The sequence below is a fragment of the Pteropus medius genome, unplaced genomic scaffold (genome assembly GCF_902729225.1).
Source record: "Pteropus medius unplaced genomic scaffold, Ma_sr-lr_union100, whole genome shotgun sequence".
In the NCBI taxonomy this organism is placed as follows: Eukaryota; Metazoa; Chordata; class Mammalia; order Chiroptera; family Pteropodidae; genus Pteropus; species Pteropus medius.
Window position 1 is genome coordinate 2,578,245 of NW_024340695.1, and position 19,858 is coordinate 2,598,102.

Genomic DNA, 19,858 nt, shown 5'->3' on the forward strand with positions numbered 1-19,858 from the left:
ATGCTCCTCTCTCTTCCCTTTCTGGTATTCTCACTACAGTGAGATTACATCTTTTGTTATTGTCCTATAGCTCTTGAATATTCTGTTGCATCGTTTTTATTAATTTTTTTCTTTGAATTCTGTCTTGTGAGTTTGTATTGGCATATCAGCTGTGTCCAGTCTACTGATGAGCCCTTCAAAAGCATTCTTCATTTTTGTCACATTATTTTTCATTTGTAGCATTTTCTTTTAATTCTTCCTTAGTTTCCAAATGTTAAATTGCCCATCCGTTCTTACATGTTGTTCACTTTTTCCTTTAGACTCCGTAGTATATGATTATTTTAAAGTCCTTGTTTGATAATTCCAAAATCTCCGCCGTATCTGAGTCTTGTTCTAATGTTTGGTTTATCTTTTCAGATTTTTATTTTGCTTTTTAGCATGTCTTGTAATTTTTGTTGTTGTTGTTGTTGAAAGCCAGACATGTATTAGATAAAAGGAACTTAGGTGGATAGGCCTTTACTATAAAGTTTCATGTTTATCTGGGTAGGGGTTTGGCTGTGTTATTGTTTACTGTAGCTGTGGTGTTTGAGCTAAAATTTACTCTAGTGTCCTTGTTTTTGTTTCTCTTGTTGTCTTTGAATTCTTTAAATAGGGTCTGAGGCTTGCCGTTCTTTTAGCTATAATCCCATTATTACACAGGAACCCTACTGTTGTGGTGTTATGGTAAAGTGTGGGAGGAGCAAAAGCATTTTCTAGTCCTATGATTAGGTCTTAGAGAGCGTGATGAAGTATGTGCCTTCTCCCATATTGAAAGCTGGAGAGGGCTGGAGTTGGGTGTTTCCCTTCCCCAAGGTTGGTTAGGCTCTGGTAAAATAGCTTCCCTTGAGGGAAGACCTTTAAAAAAAGAACAGAGTGCTCTGGAACTATTCCAAAAGAGTTGGTTTTCCCTTCCTCCTGCAAAAAGCAAGGAGAAGTTTTTCACAGTGAGAACCTGTTAGGGTACCTGGAGGTAAAACTCAAGAAAGTTGTGGGGGCCCCTCTAAGGCTGAGCCCCCCTTGGAGTTTTTAACTCTCAAGTTGGTCTACACAAAGCCTCCAGCAATTCCTCAATTACAGTTTAAAGTATCCCTACTAATATTGGCTCCAAATATGATGTTGGCTTAAGCTGCTGTTTTCTGCTCCTGGTAAATTGTGATCCTCTGGTAAGCGGTGATTCTCTATATCTGTCTCTCTAGTTTTTAGAGCAGCAGTTTTCCTTGTGACCTCGATTCTCTGATAGATCTAAAAGTTGTTGGTTTTCAGTTTCTTCAGCTTTTTTTCTTAGTGTGAGGATGAGAGCTTCCAATCTCTTTACATGTTGCACAAGAAACTGAAAATTCTTTGGCATTCCTTTGTAAATTTAGGCTTAAAATGTCTATCAATTGAAAAGTGCTAGTGTCAAATTTTCAGTCTATTCTTATTCTCAATTAACTCAGGCAAATATACACATTTATTTGGTTTTGATTCTTGAAAGGAAAAAAAAGCATTTTTAATCTTTTATCTTCTCAGCACTTATCTTCCAAATGATATACTTTTTGTTGTTGTTCTTATAATACAATAGGCCTACGGGGGTGGGCAATTAAGAGTGATAATAAGCCAAGAGTCACTTATTGATCACTAAGTCTACTTACATAGTTTGATACATTCTGAGTTATCCGAATCTGATGTTTCACTCTTTAAAAGGGTCAGTGCTCTATATATTATTTAGTAGCAATCCAAATTTCAAGTTTCACTTGTCTCCTCCTGAATCACTGCCCAACTTTCTACGAACTATGGGTTCATGGTCAACTGAGTCATTTGCAAGTAATCTTTCAGTCTACTTAGAAAGTTCTGCGAATTGATTTGGAATGAAATTCGAACACTTATGAATATTAGAAAATGATTGAATAAGAATGTTCATCATGGTTTATTTACATCGTAATAACCTAAGTGCATTTATTAATAGATAATTGTAAAGAAGATGATTTATAACTTTATCCCATAGAAATTTTTGCCCTTTAGAATTTCACTAAACAGGTTTGATTGAATTAAAGAATGTTATTTGGCTCGGCTGTAATTAGTTGAAAACAAGTTGGTCGACTATTATTGTTTTCCATGTTCATGTATATATGTGTGTGTACATATATATACATACGCATGTATACATATACACATAAAATACTGTATTTTATACATTTTTAAAAAGGAAAATTGAACTCGGGGCAAATTTAATGACTTTTCAAACATATCTTTTGAATTGAATTATCTTTCTGCTTTCAACTTTTTAAATGCTTAAAAAATTTTAATGATTTAGATTTGCTATTATGAAATGCTCAGGTTTTATGTAACAAGTATTATGCACTTTAGCTATATCCACTGTCCAGAGGGAATTTCTTACAAGTCTATTAAGAAAGGAAATGATTAAGGATCTCTGCAACCATGCTTATATATGAGGGCGAGAACACTATTGGCAGTTCCGAAGTTGAAAATAGAGAATCTATGTAGATTTATATTACCATAATTGGCATTCTTGTAAGTTAAAACTGGTTGAACTCTGGCATAAACCCAAGCAACTATTGGAGTACTAATAATGATAAAAATAATAAAAAGATTACCAGCAATACTAATGGCTAACATTTATTGATTGCTTGCATCTATAAATTACATTTATTGAAGTGCTTTACATGTATTATCTCATTTAATCATCCCATAATTCGGTGATATAGATACAAATGAGTAAAACAAAGACTAGAGAGGTTAAGTGACTTGTTAGTTTCAGAGCCCGTATTCAATGTCACTCTTGACTCTGACACCAGTGTTAACACTGAGTTTTCAAAATGTTAAATCTAAAAGTTTGTAATTTACGGTTGTTCTTTCCACAATTAAAAAAGAAAACGAGTAGTTATGTTTGGTCCTTTCCTCTTTTCAGGCATGTCTCACAGTACTTTTCAAGAAGACACATCATTCAGCGTTGTAGGCTGGAAACAAAAATAGCATTAAAATCAATCTTTAAACATTATCTTTATGGGCCTACTGACCAGTTCAAAAGAGGTGCTGTATGAATTGGTTATCTTATCAGAATTTAATGCTATATTATATAGACCATTGTTTTTACACACCAATGTAAATGAAATCTACTACCGATATCTATATTAATATACAACCTATATTAATATATTATCTATATTAATATATCTGTATTAATATACAACCCAAAGCTAGATTGTAACAATATTAACTATATAAAAAGGCAAAGGTGAGAAAAAAATAATCCAGTGTCAAGTGGAAATATATATATTTATGCGCAATACTTCTTTACTGAACTCAAAATATTCCTTTTTCATTTAAAAGTTTGACAGTCTTGAAAGATACGCTTCCAAGGCCTAAAAGTATTTAAGTCCTACTCAGCAGCTTGCAAAGTCACATTAGCAAATAGGCAATACTGGCCGCCACCACTGTATCTAATTGACCCCGGTTCAAAGGTCCCCTGCCCAGGTCTAGGTGGGTGGTTGGAGAATCCATCCTCTTTTCCAGTCCACACAGTGAACTCAACTCCAGATGATGTCTCAAACTAAAGGTCGTATTTTTTTTCGAATCCATCTAAGATTAGTTTGGGTTCTTTTAAAACTAACAAGTGAAATAAAAGTCTACCTAAGGCCATTTTTTCCTGCACTTTCCCTAAAATTCAGGTTTATGCTTTTATCAAAGCCATTTGTATCTATTTGTAAATGTTTAATATAATTTCGGATTTTAAGATTTTCTTACTCCTTAACTACTTCCTTTGAGAGGTTTACAGCAAGAGGGGTTTTTGTATTTTTATTTGCATTACTCAGGAACCAAACTTCATCACAGAAAAACAGTGGACAGGAGAGTTCTCTTATGTTCCATGGCAAAAAGTGCGGTCGGTGACATAGCCCGTGGTTAAGGAACCTGGAAGAAAGACCCCACTGTCACATATCTGAGCAAAGGGACCAAAAGGATTGCTGCCACGACGCGCAACGTCTACTTTCCTAACTGGCACTCAGTAGAGCTGGCGGCAACCCTGCAGAGCCGCCAAAGAGAAAGAGAGCGAGAGACTTCGCTGCACTGAGAGCAGGAAATGTGATAAAGGCTTGGGACCCACAAACCAAAATCCCTACTCAGCAGCGCCTCCCAAAGCCAGCCACTGCCTTCCCTAGCTGAAGGCGCAAGGTCCCCAGACCCAGGTTGGCCGCACCCCAGCTCCTTTTTCTTTCCTCCGCAGCTGCACACAGACAGAGCACGTGAGCGCGGCAGTGTGTCCCAGCTGTGCCTCAGCTGACCGCCTCCCGATTGGCTGAGACCGACGTGGGCTGGGGTGGGGACTGGCCGCCTGCGTCGCTCGCCATTGGCTCGCAGGGAACCCGCCTCCCCTCAGGTGAGGCGGGCTCGCGGGAGCGCGCGCCAGGCTTTGCGGGCGGGCGCGTTCTCGACACTCCTTCCCGCCCCCGAGCGCGCCCCCGAGCGCGCCTCCGCCCTCGCCCGCCCCCTGCCGCTGCCTCAGCTTCTCAGAGCCCAGAGCCGCCTCGTCTGAGGGGACGCGAGGATCGCCGCCGCCGCCGCCGCCGCCGCTTCGGCCCGTGAGTCGGGCCAGGCCCTGACCAGCAGCCCGAGGGGAGGCTCTTCTGAGCCCAGCCTGGAGCCCTGCGATTGCTGCCCGCTCCTCCTGCCTCTGGTCTCACGAGGGGTTTCCCGCCTTGCACCTCTGGACCAGCCTTTCCTTCTCTCCCCGCGTGCGGAGGGAGCCAGCGCTTAGGCCGGAGCGAGCCTGGGGGCCGCCGGCCGAGAAGGCGTCGCGGGGACCGATTCGCCATGGAGGGCGCCGGCGGCGCGAACGACAAGAAAAAGTAAGCCTGTCCCTTCCGCCGGCCGCGTTCTGCGCCGGCGCCCCTGCCCGCCCGCCCGCCGCCCCGGGCTCGCGGGCCGGCCTCGGCGTTTCGGGGGCCGCCTTTTTGTTTCTGCCTCTTCTCTCCTCCCCTCTCTTTCCCCCAACCTCGCGGGCCGGGCTCCCCCTCTGCCCACGTCGCCATCTTGTCGTGGGGGGCGGGAGACGCATCGAAAGTGCTTTCAGGGGCCGGGGGCTGGGCCCCGCTCGCTCTCCCTTCCGGGCCTCCGGGGCCTCGCACCGCCCTCCCTACCTGCCTCAAAAAAGCCAGCCTGCCCTGTGCCCCCATGCGGGGGGACTTCCCCGAGCTTGAAAGCCCCAGGAGAGAAATGAGCCGCAGCTCGGTGGCCGCCGTTTGTACCCGAGCTTCCGCTCCTTCTCGCCCCCGTCCTCTCCGGTTCCATTGAAAACTCGGCCCCGGGGCGGACCCTGCACTCCGGTCCTGGCTTCCCCTTGGGCTCGCGGCCCTGGGTTCCCGACGGTGGCTGGCGTGGTCGGATGCGATCCTGCCCTGCGGTTGACCAACCGCGGCGGGTGTCTCTGCCTTTGTGCTTTAGGGGTTTGCCGCGATGGCCTAAAGATGCTAACTTTTTAGTTCGCACGTGCAGGTTTTGTGTCGTTTCGTTTTTATCGCCTTGAAAAACTTTCCTCGTCTGAGAGTCGGAGTAGCACGAATTTAGAGAAATAGCAACATTTTTAAAGAGAATATTAGAATTGGATACTTGGGTTTTTATCACCTGTCAAGAGAGCCCAGACGTTACAAATGAATGTATGCCTCATTCATTCTTGACAATATTTTAGTGAAAATGTAATAGCTAGCTAAATTTAGGCAAACATTTTTAATTAGATTGGAGAAAAAGTATGTGACCAGAGCAAATGAAATGCAACACTATAAAGTTGCAGAATTTTTAGAACTTTCATTTTCCTGAAATAAAGTATATTAAAGGAACACCTTCAAAATATATCTGAAGTAAATAATCATTCTGATAGAACTTAATGCGGGTTTTTAGAACACCTCGAAGTTTGAGTCTAAATTGTATATTACAGGATTAAGAACTGTTGGTTCAACCCGTGGGATTAAGAGTGACCTTCCCTCACCCCCACACGCACACAGTTTGGTCCAGTTTGGTATTTTAACTTTTGAGAAAATCATTTTAAGAAATTGAAGATTTATATTAAGAGTTGTGGTTAGTAGACAGGCTTTACTGTTAAGTCCTTCCACTCTTCTAGGAGAGATTAACTTCCCTAATCAGTATCAGCAGAAGATAAACTTGTTTATGTTCTTGCTATTTTGTAGGTGCCTTTTTGGTCCTTATTCAGTTGAATGATAAATTCTCAATTTGTATGCACCAGAGAAAGCACTTATAAAATTCAAAAAGTGACTAAACAGGTCTAGACTTAATTCCAAGAGTTGCCAGGAATAAATCGCAATTAATTTTGTGGAAGTGATTACAATGCTTTTGATGAAATGTGGTTGCTGTATTGTAAACCAAAGGCAGATTACCTCTGTGTGGTGCCAATTTTGTCCTTATTATATGTTGAATCATAATACTGTGCATCAAGTTATGCACTAATCACTTCTTTTTTATAGGCAATATTGTATTCTCCTTTGCAATTCATGAGTTGAGAATATCATAAGCAGCATTAATAAAGAATTAGCTACTATGCATCACCCCCAATTCTAAACCAGTTCTTAGATTTTCCTCCATCCTATCTGTTATCTAAAAAAATTTCTCATTTGAAAATTTAGCAGATTTGGATCAGATAGAATCATATTTCTTAATAAAGAGGTTCTTAACACTGAAAGTTAAGCACTTACCAAATGGTGGCCACTCAGCAATTTTAGGTGCCATTTGATAAAGCTGTCAGTTTTTTTTCCTTTACTAATAATTTTTTAACTTTTTGAAAAGATAACTGAGAGATTGAGGGGCAGGGGTTTTCTCCTTACAGTTTTTCCATCTCAAATGAGCCTTCAGAGTTCAGGTGCGGGAGACAAATTTGTCTTTTTAAAAAAAGATCTAGGAAGCTCATAGCTGAAGTATTGGAATAAATCAGAACAGAGAATGGGAATGGTTATAATAGATTTAACATAGGGCCTTTGATGTTGATTCCTTAGGTGTAGGGACTAGGGCTGGCTTTATTTAATAGCACATTGATACAGATTTTTAGATTTCAGAGGAATGTCAAGAGGTTGGTTCATCAGTCAGTTTCAGGTTTCAGGCTAGCCTCTCAGTTTTCTAAACCAAATAATTATTGGATCATTAAAGTAAAATCTCTGAGAATGAACACTTCTTAACTTAGGTCATTAAACGTCAGAAAGCTCTCTCATTTATTAGTAACTTTTCTTGTTTTACTTTGATTTTCCACTTGTTTAAAGAACAGCATGTTTTGTAGTTAAGAGCATAGAATTTTGAGCCATACACCTCTGAATCGAGTCCAGCCTCTTCACTTTGTTAGCTTTGTGAACTTGGGCAAATTACTGAATGCTTCTGAGCCTATGTATTTCTTTTGAAATGATGATAATAATAGCCATATTAGCGATTATTGTGAAGATTAAATGAGATAGTGCCCAGTGCCTGGTTTAGGAGTCTTGGTAACACTATATACCAAAGGATTACCTGTTGAAGTTCTATTTTAAACTTCCATACACTGAAAAACTTTTTGTAAGTCCTTCCAAATATTTCTTTGTTTTAGTTCCTCTTCTCCCCACCTCATGCATCTTTTCTATACCTTCTGAAAATGAAGACTAACAATTGATCCAGAGCTTTAAAAGGGGTTCATTCTGGTTAAAACAGTACATCCCTGGGTTATGTTGGCATCTTAGCATCAGTTATTCTTCTTGAGCATCTAATCCACTGTCTGTCTACTCTAGGCCATTTTCTTCACAATTCCTTACTCCTTTGTTTCCTCTCCAAATAGGTTACTTTGAATTTACTGTCTTTAGAGACTAGAGTAATAAACGTCTACTAGTCACATAGTTCATTTCAGCAAGATACGTGCAAGGCACTGCAGTCTTAGGACTGGCAGTAACTTAAAACATTTTTTTTTGCTTGGCACCATAGTTTAGGCCATTGTATAAATACTAATCTTTGTTAAACATGATGAGTTGATAAAGTATTTCCAGTGAAGTATATGAACCTGCATGGTAAAAACAAAACAAATCTGGCCTTTGCTTATGAATTTCTCCAGAGTTAAGACCACTGGCTTCCATCTCAAGGAAAGACTTCAACCTGTATTGTTAAGTCTAATTTTTGTGGCTTAATATGCATGAAATCTATATTAGTGCACTTTTCCGCATGTATGTGTTTATTGAATAATCATTTTGTTTTAAACTGATAAAGTATGGTAGTTCAATCCTATGGGCCATGGTAAAGCATTTTGTGCAATTTGGATAATGTCCAATCTTTCTGTGTTGACTTCCATTGTCTTTGCAGCTATAATGGTGTTTAGGTGCAAGGTTAAGATTTTTCGGTTACATTTTATCATTGTAAGAATGGTGTGTAGGAAGCCAAGAAGTGTTAGTCTCTTTACCGATTTTTTTCCTGAAGAGCTTGTAATAATTTATTGCATTTAGTGGTGAAATTAAAAGCTGTTATTCATGGATGTTAAAGATTGGGTTAGACTGCTTATTCAAATAGAATTTTAAAAAATTTAGGTACTTCTTAAAAAGATAACTTATCTAAGATTGTTAACATGTCTGTTTCTCAACTAAGAAAATAATCTAAAGTAAATGTGTTAGATTAGTTTTCTATTAAGTTGATTTTAACTTACAAAAAGAACATTGTCTTTTTCCTTTTTCCTTTTTTACGTTGAGACTGAATGATCAGTTGATGGCTTTTACCCAGCCTTCTGCTACTTGTGTGTGTGTGTGTTGTGTATGTTTTCTGCTTAACTAGATGGTTAGAAAAAGAATTTGAAACTAAGAGAAGCCAATCTTCTTGTTGCTCAGTATTTTTGGTAAAAATGTGATAAGAATTTTTAAATTAGCTATAGGTCTTGGAATTTTAAAAATAATTGTATTCCTCTCTGTCTTTTGAAGCATGAAGAATTAACTATTTTGTACGTGCATTAAATTTTATCTTAAAATTTGTTTTTTGCAATTTAATCAACCCATATCTACTTGCCAGACGTGATCCTTTTAAAAAAATAATATATAAAATCTAAATTTAATTGTGGTTGAAAAAAACATAAAATTTCACACCTTAACCATTGCTAAGTGAAACAGTTCAATAGTGTTAAGTATATTCACACTAATGTGTAACCAATCTCCAGAACTTTTTCATCTTGTAAAACAAACTCTCTAACCATTAAACAGCTACTCTTGATTTCTCCTTCTTTCTTGAACCATCATTCTGCTTTGTGTTCCCATGAATTTGACCACTGGATACCTCCTATAAGTGGATCATATAGTTTTTGTGTTTTTGTGACTGGTTTATTTCACTTAGCATAATGTCCCCAGGGTTCACCTATGCTGTAGCATGTGTGGGGATTTTCTTCCTTTTTAAGACTGAATAATACTCATCGTATACCACATTTTGTTTATCCATCTTTCCATGGACACCTGTTGGCTATTGTGAATAGTGCTGATATGAATATTAGTTTGCAAATATCTCTTCAAGATTAGATTTCAATTATTTTGGATCTATCTCCAGAAGTAGGATGGCTGGATTATATAGAAACTATTTTTAATTTTTAAAGAACTGCCATACAGTTTTACTTAGTGGCTACACTGTTCTACATTTTCACCAACAGTACACAAGGGTTCTTATTTCTCCACTTCCTCCTCAACATTTGTTATTTTCTGGGAGTTTTTGATAATAGTCATCCTAATGGATGTTGAAGTGATTGTGTTTTTAAGGGTTTGTTTGTGGACAGTTAACCAAGTTAAAGCTAATGACAGACAGTTGCCTATGGAAGCTTTATCAGAAGTAAGTTAAGCACCTCTAAAATAAGAATTAAGTTTTCCCAGTGACTGAGGAAGATTTGGTTTGCCAGTACTTTTTCAGAAAAAAAAAAAATTCATTGTTAAAAATGTTCTATACCTATTCTGTTGTCGATAAAGTCTCATTTAACTAGTAACTTTGTTTTAAAAGATTTAAAACAATAATTGAAATGACTTATTTTTATAAGAAAACTGTCCCTAAGATGTTACCTTTTAGTTATTTTGGTAATCTCAGCTGTCACTTTGAGTGTGTGTTCATTTTAAAATGTCACTTGGTTATAATTATTAAATATAAAAATTATTTCAAAGTATGATTTTCAAAATGTTTTTTAAATGGTACAAAAATCTAGTGATAGAACAACTTGCTGCAGTTCTTCTCCCAATTGTTTTGAAAGTCACAGTTGATTTCAACAAATTAAAACTTAACTAGTTAATCTTACAATTTTCACTCATTAGTGACAATTCCCTGTGCTTCTTTCCTTTTCCTAATAGTTCATGAGAATTTGTTTTTTCAACCAAAAAATGCTGTGGTAAAAATAAACATAAGGTTTAAAAGCAGAAAGTTTAAGTCTTTAAGAATTAGGATATAGCTCTCTTCGTTTAGATCTTTTCTTATGAATTTAGATGTTAAGGAATTTCTTTAAAGTGACCCCCCCCTTCCCATGTTTCAATGAGCAAATCACAAATAGATTGAATTTGAAACTTGTGATATAAAAGAGAATACCAACACACAGTAAGCTCTTAATAAGTATTTGAACAAACAAACGAAGCAATGAAAGCATAATTGAATGAACAAAGAAGAAGCAGAGAAAGATTTTAAGATTTTCAAAAAGTTTTTTGAAGGCATTATTGTCTCCTCTCCCTATGTCCCACTTTTCATAGGAATTTTTCTTATGCTTAGGAATCCCTTGAGCTACTTTAGAACTTTCTTGAATCTTGAATTTTAATTTTTTGTCATTTAAAAAATATTTATAGTATTTATTAGAACCAGGCTAGTAAACATTTTGTTAATAAATACAGCTGTGTACTATGCCTTGAAAGTAACTTAGTACCCTACTTTAAGGTATATTAAAAGTTAATGCCTGCCAATTCTATGTATTCAGAACACTGGGGAAAAAAAGTTTAATAGAAAAGGTATACGTGTATGACTGCAGAACATTGGCTAGGTAGGTAAATGTGTGAAAAAGTATCTTTACCTTTGTTTAATTTTTAACAAACATTTCTTAAGTCTACTTTAAACTTCCAGAAAGTTTGGGTTGGTTTATACTCTCTAGCAATTAAAGTTTGTTTTTAGTTTGAGACAGTGGGAATTTTTTAAGTGTATTAGGATTCTTTTTATATCAAGTGATGCAACACAGCTGAAACTAGTTTAAGGGGAAATAAGGCAACTGTTGGCTCATACAATCTAGCTTTGGTTTAAGGGGCAATTAGATCCAGTCTCAAGTGATGTCCTTAGAGTGTAATCCCTGACTTTCTCTTGAATATTACTTGGTTTATATGCCTTTGCTCTGTTTGCATGTTGGTTTCATTCTGCCACTAACAGGCTTTCATATATGATATGGAAGATGGCCACTAGCATTACCATGCCTGCATTTGTACAGTTTGTGATTTTTAAAAAAAATCAAAAGAAACTTCGTCTTTTCTAGCATCCAGTTTCCTGGATGAATGCCATATTATCCTGCTTGGACTGTTCATTTTTAACTGTGTCAGTGAGGCTCCCTGATTGTCTTATTGTAGCTTGTTTGATTGTCTTGTTGTAGATTGTCTCCTTGTACAGTACTCTTGATCAGTTCTGGTATTGTAATGAATGGGCTATGGGTTTTTGTTACAAATCACCTGAATCTGTATTCTACAGTTTTCTACCAAGCTTAGTCATTCTGTAACTGTTTTGCTGTGCCTTTTGAGAAGCTGGGAGTCTCTTCTATTGTGGATTGGGGTTTTCATTTCTTTTCCTGAAGAAAGGTAATAATAACTAATGGTTAAGAGCTTAGGCTCTAGAGATCGGCTGTTTACCTTGCCTAACTGTGTGAATCGTCACAAGTTGCTTTACCTCTATCTAGGTCTCACTTTCCCCATCTGTAAATTGCCTTATAAGATTGTCGTGAGGAAAACAAAGATGTTAACCCATATGAAACACTCAGAACAATTCTTGCCACAAAGGGCTTAATGAACTAGAAACTACTATTCTATTCATATTACTATAATATAATATGTTTTTAAGTTGTTTTCAGAAGTTTCACTCTCTTGAAGTGTCAGAATACTTTTTAGAACCATTTAAGCCTTCTTTGGGACAGTCTGACAAAGGCTGATGTCCTTTGGTCCAAACTATCAGTGAACTTATTACAGCAGTAGAATAGTGCTGCTTTTCTTCTACATTGGTTTTTTTTTTTTCCCATGAATAGCTGGACTTTGCCGATTAAATGAAGATTTTTTTTTTGTACAACATGTTATTCTAAAATAATTTTCCATATCGATAATAGTAAAGGAAGAAGTATATTTTCAACGGTATTTATTTGGCCGTTAGAGGGTGGGAAATTAAGAAAGCCTACTTTTTCATGCTCTTGGTATCAAGAATTCAACCAGTCTTTTAACCTGTTGGCAGAGGAGGGTTGGAAATTGCCTCCCTTTGCACATAACATAGCTAAAATATTTCAAATGGGCTACATGTCAAGCAAGTAGTCAAAGCTTTCTCTGTGAATGGAGGAGGGGGTATTTTCTTGGATAATGCAAACAAGTTGATTTGTCTCAGTGGTTCAAAAAATTTTTTTCAACCCTAGACCTCTACTCTAGCACTTAACCACTCTGGCTTATAACAGATTATTGTGCATTTGTTTATTCAACAGATATTTGTGTGTCTAATTTATCAAGCAAAACATTGAATTGTTGATGGCTTAGGCCGCAACTGAAAATTCAGTTTTTGGTGTTAATTGATTCACTCATAACATATTCCATTTTTTGTTTTTCATTACAGTGTGATGTCAGGTTTGAGGTTCTTGGAAAGTTTTGAATTTAGGATTTAAGTTTTGTTACTTTAATATAAACCATCACAAGAGCATCTTCTTTAGTTGTGTTTACTAATTTGGCCAGTCTACTTTGAGAATTTTCTTAGATACACAAAAAACACTCTCACTAGACAGTCTATTCATTTTTGGCAACTTTAAATGTTAGAAAGTTCTTTATTCCAGTATTTCTCAAGTCTGATTGATGTTTTGGTCTCTGAGAACACACTAATCTCTATGATCCTTTGAGATGATACATACGATTTTTTTTCTATTATATAAATACTATAAGTAAATATATAAGGCCACAGTCTTCTGAATACATGCAGACACACACCCACAAAGTTTAATGTCACTGACCTCTTAAGTTCCACTCTGTTCTGGTACTATCAGAAAGCATATAATAAGGGAAATAGAAAAGCATTTACCAGCTGAGTGGGAGATAATGGAAAGGGAGAAGAGTGGTACAGTAAGTGATATGATTTGAGGAAAGCCATTAACACAACTCTTACTCAGCTACAGTGATTCTCAACCTTTTGATGTTGATGACATTCATAAAGAGATTGAAAGGTGATTTTTTAAAAAAATCGTTTCAGAAAATTGAAAATAACCATTCACAGTTACCATATTTTTCATTTGGTCCTCTTTGAAGCCTAATCATGATCTTATATTTTTGAAACAAAGTTATTAGATTTTATTAAGCACACACTTTATTACTGGCTTGTCCTTGAATTGTACCTCTAGCTTCTTATTCCCAGCAATTGTACCTTGTTCTACATAGTATTGCCCAACCCATTCACTTCAGTGTTCTGTCTGACAAATGTAGTTATCATAGCATGCATCTGTAGTTACAGCTAAAAGTAAATCTTTCTCATTCAAAATTTGCTGGCTAACCTGTTAAAACTATAAAACCTGCTAATAGTTCTCAAACTTGTGTAGCTTAAGAACCATCTGGGCGTTTAGTTAATATAAGGATTCCCAGGTACTCACCTCCAGAGATTCTGATTTGGTAATTTTGGGATGGAACTCAGGAGTCTGTAAAGTTTACAGGCAACCATAGATGAAACACAAACCCTGAACAGCTAAGAGTGCTCATCAGAATCATCTGTGAAATTGTTTTTTTTTAAGAGACATTCCAAGCCTACAATTTGAATTTCCAGGGTTGGGATCTAAGATGTATATGGGGCGGGGGCAGTTCCGTTGGTGATTTGTGATGTTTATCACAGGTCAACCATTGACTAATCTAATCTAAATCCTTAGTATATTTTATAGTTACTGAGTTCTAAATATGTGGCAATGTAAATGAATGTCTTAGAGATTGGATATGTTTCCCGTATTTGTAGAGCATTTGGGCAGATTTTTAAAGAGAAAATATTTAATAAACCATTTTTCGAGTGTTGATAAACAATCTTTGGGCATTTTTGAAGGACACATTTTCTTAGAGGGGCTCAAAGTGTTCCTTAGACCATTGTCGTTAATACTACCGGCTAATTGTTAGAAATGCAAATTATTCAGTACCACCAGTCCTCCTGAATCAGAAACTCTGCAGTTAAAGCCCAGTAATTCTGTGTTTTAAGAATCATTCCAGGTTATTGTGATTGTGTCTTTCTGGTTTGATCTGTGCATTTATAAATTATGTGTATGTGTGTACATATATACACAGTGATATATGTACACATGCATTACACACATACATAAATGGATTCATACTTAAATTTTATTGTATAACCCACTCTTTTCATATAATACTATATTGTAACATCTATCAGCACATTTTAATTTTTGTAGATTTTTTCCTCCTAAAATTTTATGGAAAATTATTCCTACAACTAATGTTTTGTCAGGGATGGATCCTGGTAACTACTATTAAATAAAGATGCTCCATGAGGGCAGGAACTTGGTCTGTTTTATTTATTGCACTATGCCCCCACGCTGAGAACAGTCTGGGCTCATAGGAGATGATGATGAAATATTTATTGAATAAATGAATTACATTATCTAACATGAGTATATATACTAAAGTCTCATTTTTAAGTTTATTGAAGATGATTAGAACTCAGAAGACATTTTTCTGGAGAAAGCAATTACAAATAATAGGTAGCTATCCTGAAAATATAATTTATAATTAATTTTAAATGTCAAAGTTTTGCTGTTTTTCCATTAATTAGTGATTTTTTAAAAAATTAAACCGTTTGAAGTATTCTGGTTTTGCAGCAATTATCAAATGGTAAATTTAACAACAATCAATAATAAGAATACTCCTAATAATAAATATGAAATACTTATCTAAGAGTAACACCCCTCTTCTTTTGCAGAATCACTAATTCTCCTTGATATTGGTGCTATTTACTGTTACAATGCTTGGTGGATTTTTTTTTTTTAATCAGTAGCTTTTTTTTCCCACTCTAACATCAAGTATGTTACTTATATTTGAAAACGCTTACCCAAATAATCACAATGAATACAAATAGTATGCCCTCTTCATAGTACTGACATTGTTATGCTGTTTTATTGTGATTTTAATCTATAGGATCACAGGAGCACTGATGAAGCACAAATTCAGGGATCCCATAAAGAATGTTGAAAGGACAGTCAACCTTCCATGGGCTGAAGTCAATGTCAAATAGCAGATCTGGGCCTAATACTAAAGCCAAGTAGAACTTTGCACATCACTGCCAAGAATACAAAGATGAACGAGGGAGTGTCCTGCCTCCAAGAAGCTTTAAGTACTGCAGAGAAGATAAAATATAGCAAAATAACAGTTTTGGAAGACAGAACAGAGACAAAACGATGGTAGAGTTTGAAGCTTGAAAGTTCCTCACATAAACTTCCCAGGTCACATACTTAGAAGGGTACCCCAGGCAGAGAGAGTAGGATAAATGAGACAGAGAGAATGAAATATTATGCTTTTGATTACCTGCATGTGGCTGAAGAATGTGGGAAATGAAGATGAAGAGATGAGCAGGGAACTAGGTAATGGTAGGTTTCCTTTGAAAATAATTATATTTTGTCCTATGGACATTTGATAGGGTTGTAAGGAAGACATAATATCAGATTTCTTATTCCGGAAGGATCATTGCATTAGTAATTTGAAGGAAAAATTAAAGAGAAGTAAGGGAAGGACTAGTACAGTCCGTGTACCGCAGATTTCACCCGGTATCATATGCATGTTGGGCATTTTTAAAAACCCAGATTTGGGGGACTTGCTTCAGATCTATTGAATCAGAATTTACAAAGGAGGAGCCCAGAAGTTTGAAATGTTGAATGTCCCCAAGTAATGATGGTGCAATTAGACTGGCATTTGGGAATATAGCTTTAGATAACTATTTCAGTAGACTAAATGAGAAGCCATCTAAGCTCCATGATTGCTGTTTGGCTTATCAATAGTAATTCCTAGTACCTAGCACAGTCCATGGTACTTGATAAATGCTCAATAAATATTTCCCAAATGAATATTTTTTGAATGAAGGAGGTTATTCTGAGGTTCAGGAAGGCCACTTCTCAACTTGTGTTTTGTTTCTCTCTAGAGTTGTTATGATCATTAAGCTAATAATGTGAAAGTACTTAACACAGTGCCTGGCACATAGTAAGTGTTCAATAAATGTCAGAAGGGGGAAAATTCTCTTCATCTTTTCTCTCGTGGTACTTTGTATGGGTAGGTATGTTGGCAATTGGCTTATGCCTAACCAGATCTCCTGAATGTTAATATGCAGATTGTTTTTACTTTAGGGATCCAGATGTTGAGCAAATAAAACACCAGTAATAGCTAAGATGTTGAAATAGTTTGTCTGCACAAATTAAAATAAAGTAGTGGGAGTATATGAGATAGATTGAATTATTGTGCTCTGGTTCCCTCCTCTTTGTGATTGGCACTACCCATTAAAGGTTGCCTTGCTTTGAAGAACTGGTAGACAGTGGAGCAGACAGAGAGCATTGCCATTGTAAGTAAGTACCTTTCAGTTAGGATTTTGGATTTACTGGCAGACTCCAGGTAAGAGCCTGGCCATTAGTCCCTCCAAATAGCTTAGGGGAAAGTCATAAATTTAAAGTCAACCCCTATACCTCTCCTTTATGTCTTCAGAGATGCAAACACATTTTGAACTTCATAATAATGTTCTGGACTTAGGAATACTTATCTTGGTAATTAGCATGAGTTTCTGAGAGGCAGCATAGCCTATTTTTAATAGCATTGTTTATAGAGCCAGACCGCATGAGTTTTTAAATACAGGCTCTACCATTTATTAACTGTGTAATCTTGGGTAAGCTATGTAACCAGGTTCCTTATCTGTAACATGATTATGACAATAAAGATTAAATAAGTTAATGGATGAAAATGTTTAGAATACCACTGTGTACATACTAAGCACCATATTTGGAGTTAAGCTGCAGGCCAAAATACCAACTAAGGAACATGATAATGTCCTTGGAATTTCCTCTGGCCTGAGACTTTAAGAAGTGCAGGGCAGTTAAAGCAACGAGATAGAATTTTCACCTACCAGCTTGGCAAAAATTAAAAAGATATAAAAGATCTCTAATATATATTACCGCATAGTGCATAGGGAAATGTATACACACATTCATGGATTGGCAGAGACAAAAATGGGTAGAGACCTTTTTGGAAAGGAAAATTTAAATGTCACATCCTTTAGATCATGGAATTTCACTTCATAATGTCTATCCTGTAGAAGTACTCATGCAAGAGATGCAAACCAACAGCTTGTACTTTTCATAGGCCAGAAAGAGTTTTAAAATTACCAAGTAATAGAGTTGAGAGATTTTTTAAATTTATATATTAAATTTTATCAGAATTCTGATTATCTGTTAACGTTTTGAATGATTATGATCTATCTTCAGTTCTTAAAACCATATATATTTATAATCAAGAACGCTAACAGGCTTTTCTTGTGCAATTAGTAGACAACACAGACGACTTAAAATAACTGTACTTATTTGTATTCTTAATCTAAAGAATAACAGGCATTCTCTATAAAATGGCTATAGCTTATTCATGAACTTTGTATACCAGAAGCTTTTAATAAGACAGTGGCTCTAAATTATCTTCCTAAATACATTTCCTATATAAAATTTCAAGATATAGTTGTTAGCCTCTTGTCCAGTACTATGTGCTAAATAATAAAATAATGTGTGAAAACTATAGTAAAACAAAGATCAAGCTACTTTACTAGTTTACTCAAACATTAGTTCTAGAACAGACATGGAACTGGATAAGCAAACTGTTTCAAAGATGGAATTTTTACTGTACTCTTAACTGATTTCCAGTATGACTGGCAGTCTGTGAAATAGCACCTTATGAAGATAGGTAGCAGAACTTTAATTGATCTGTATTTAATAAAACAGCATAGATAGAATTGATAATTTTGAATAACCCAGTGACCTTATTCTCATGCTGAAAATCTGCCAGTTTCCTTCTGGTCTACAAACCTTTTATTGTGCATTCTGAGTAGTAAGTAAACAAGTAGTACAGGATTCATCTCTGTGGTGCCTAGACCACATGGTCAAACAGAAGTAATTCTTGGTCAATACTGAATTCTGTTGGGTATGACCTTATGAAAAAAGCCTTCCTATCAATAGACAAGAAGCTGGGCAGCTCAGATGCTGAAACTGATAAGAATTCTGGAAGCTTTAGCTTTAAGCTTAGAAATGTTTTAAGAGCTCCCATAGTCACATGTGAAGAATATTGGATAAATTTCTTCATTAAATTTTTATTATAGGTCTCCTAATTGCTTTATGTCTAGATTGATTATGTGAGGACATATACTGATTTTCATCAGTTTCACTTAGGTTTGTCAACTCTTAAAGTATATTACTTGTTTTATTGAGGCTTATTTTTCTTCCAAAATTCTGGCTCATGCTCAAATTCTTATTCCTACAGTCTTCACTAGCTTAAATATATTTTCCTTTAAATTTTTATACAAGCTCACGTTTCTAATGGATTTGTCTTATAAATTTAGTTGCCACATCTTGGACAATCATTATCTTTAAAGTTCTGGACAGTACAAGTTATTTCTAAAGGTATGGAGATAAGCTATCACCATGGTTATTAGCTTGAGCAGATACCCTTTATCATATAGGTAACAAAAGGATTTAAATTTTTCACCAAGTATTTGGGTAGTCATTTGTGGGAAGCTTGGATTTGGTTGAGTTATTAAGAGAAGCAGAGATAGTAAGTCTGATGAAAGTTGCTGATAAAATTGTGGCATTTGAACTAATTAATTTTCAGGTTTGTAATGAGATCATTGATCATCGCTCTTTTTGGTGGTTTACTTGAACTAGATAGGGATCTGTTTCCCATTGCTATCGCAGCCTCTCACTTGGCAATGCAGTAGGGGAAAGAAGTGAAAGAAACTAGTATCCAAGATGCTAGGGCAAATGGGAACGTACTGGTGCTCTCCCTCCACCCTCAGGAACTCCAGTATATGTATAAAATAGATTTTTCAAGAACTTTTATTGTATATTTTATCTTTAAGTTCAAATTTAAAACAAAGTCAATGAGAACAATGAGGCAGTTCAGCCTAATGCACATTAAAAAATGAAGTTTCAGACTGTTGACATTGTTGCATTTCCATGGTAGCCTCAGCTTCTCATTTGTTTTCATGTTTTTTTAATTGTACAGCATTGAGATCCTGATTCATATAGATAAGAAGTTACAAGTAGTAATAGTTTTAATAATTCACTTTAAATCTCAAGATACTCAAGTTAAATTGATCTAGATGTTTGAATTGAAAATTTTGTATCAAAGTTCCCTTACAACAGCAAATACTGATATTCCTTATTAAAGTATAAAAATCAGATAAGCACGCAAACTGAGTAAGTGCTAAAAACTATATTATCACTATTGCCATAGTACAATTATTAGGTACTTGTTATTACACAACGTAACAGGAGCATGCGCTGAGAACCCAGCCTGTTTCTTGAGAATGTTGGCACTGCTCTGCAAATCATTTGGAGGAAGGAAAGATTTGAGATGGAGACAGTTGTGTGCTTCATTCATAGGAT

At 36.4% G+C, this 19,858-nt stretch overlaps 1 protein-coding gene across 1 annotated transcript in view; it reads left to right on the plus strand.

The window, feature by feature from the left end:
* Positions 1-4,514: 4,514 nt before the first annotated feature.
* HIF1A (hypoxia inducible factor 1 subunit alpha) overlaps positions 4,515-19,858 on the plus strand; it is a 36,171-nt gene continuing 20,827 nt past the window's right edge. The window contains exon 1 of the mRNA XM_039864450.1: positions 4,515-4,862. Within this exon, the coding sequence (XP_039720384.1) occupies positions 4,828-4,862 (35 nt within the window). The 5' untranslated portion in view covers positions 4,515-4,827. The remainder of the gene's footprint in view (positions 4,863-19,858) is intronic.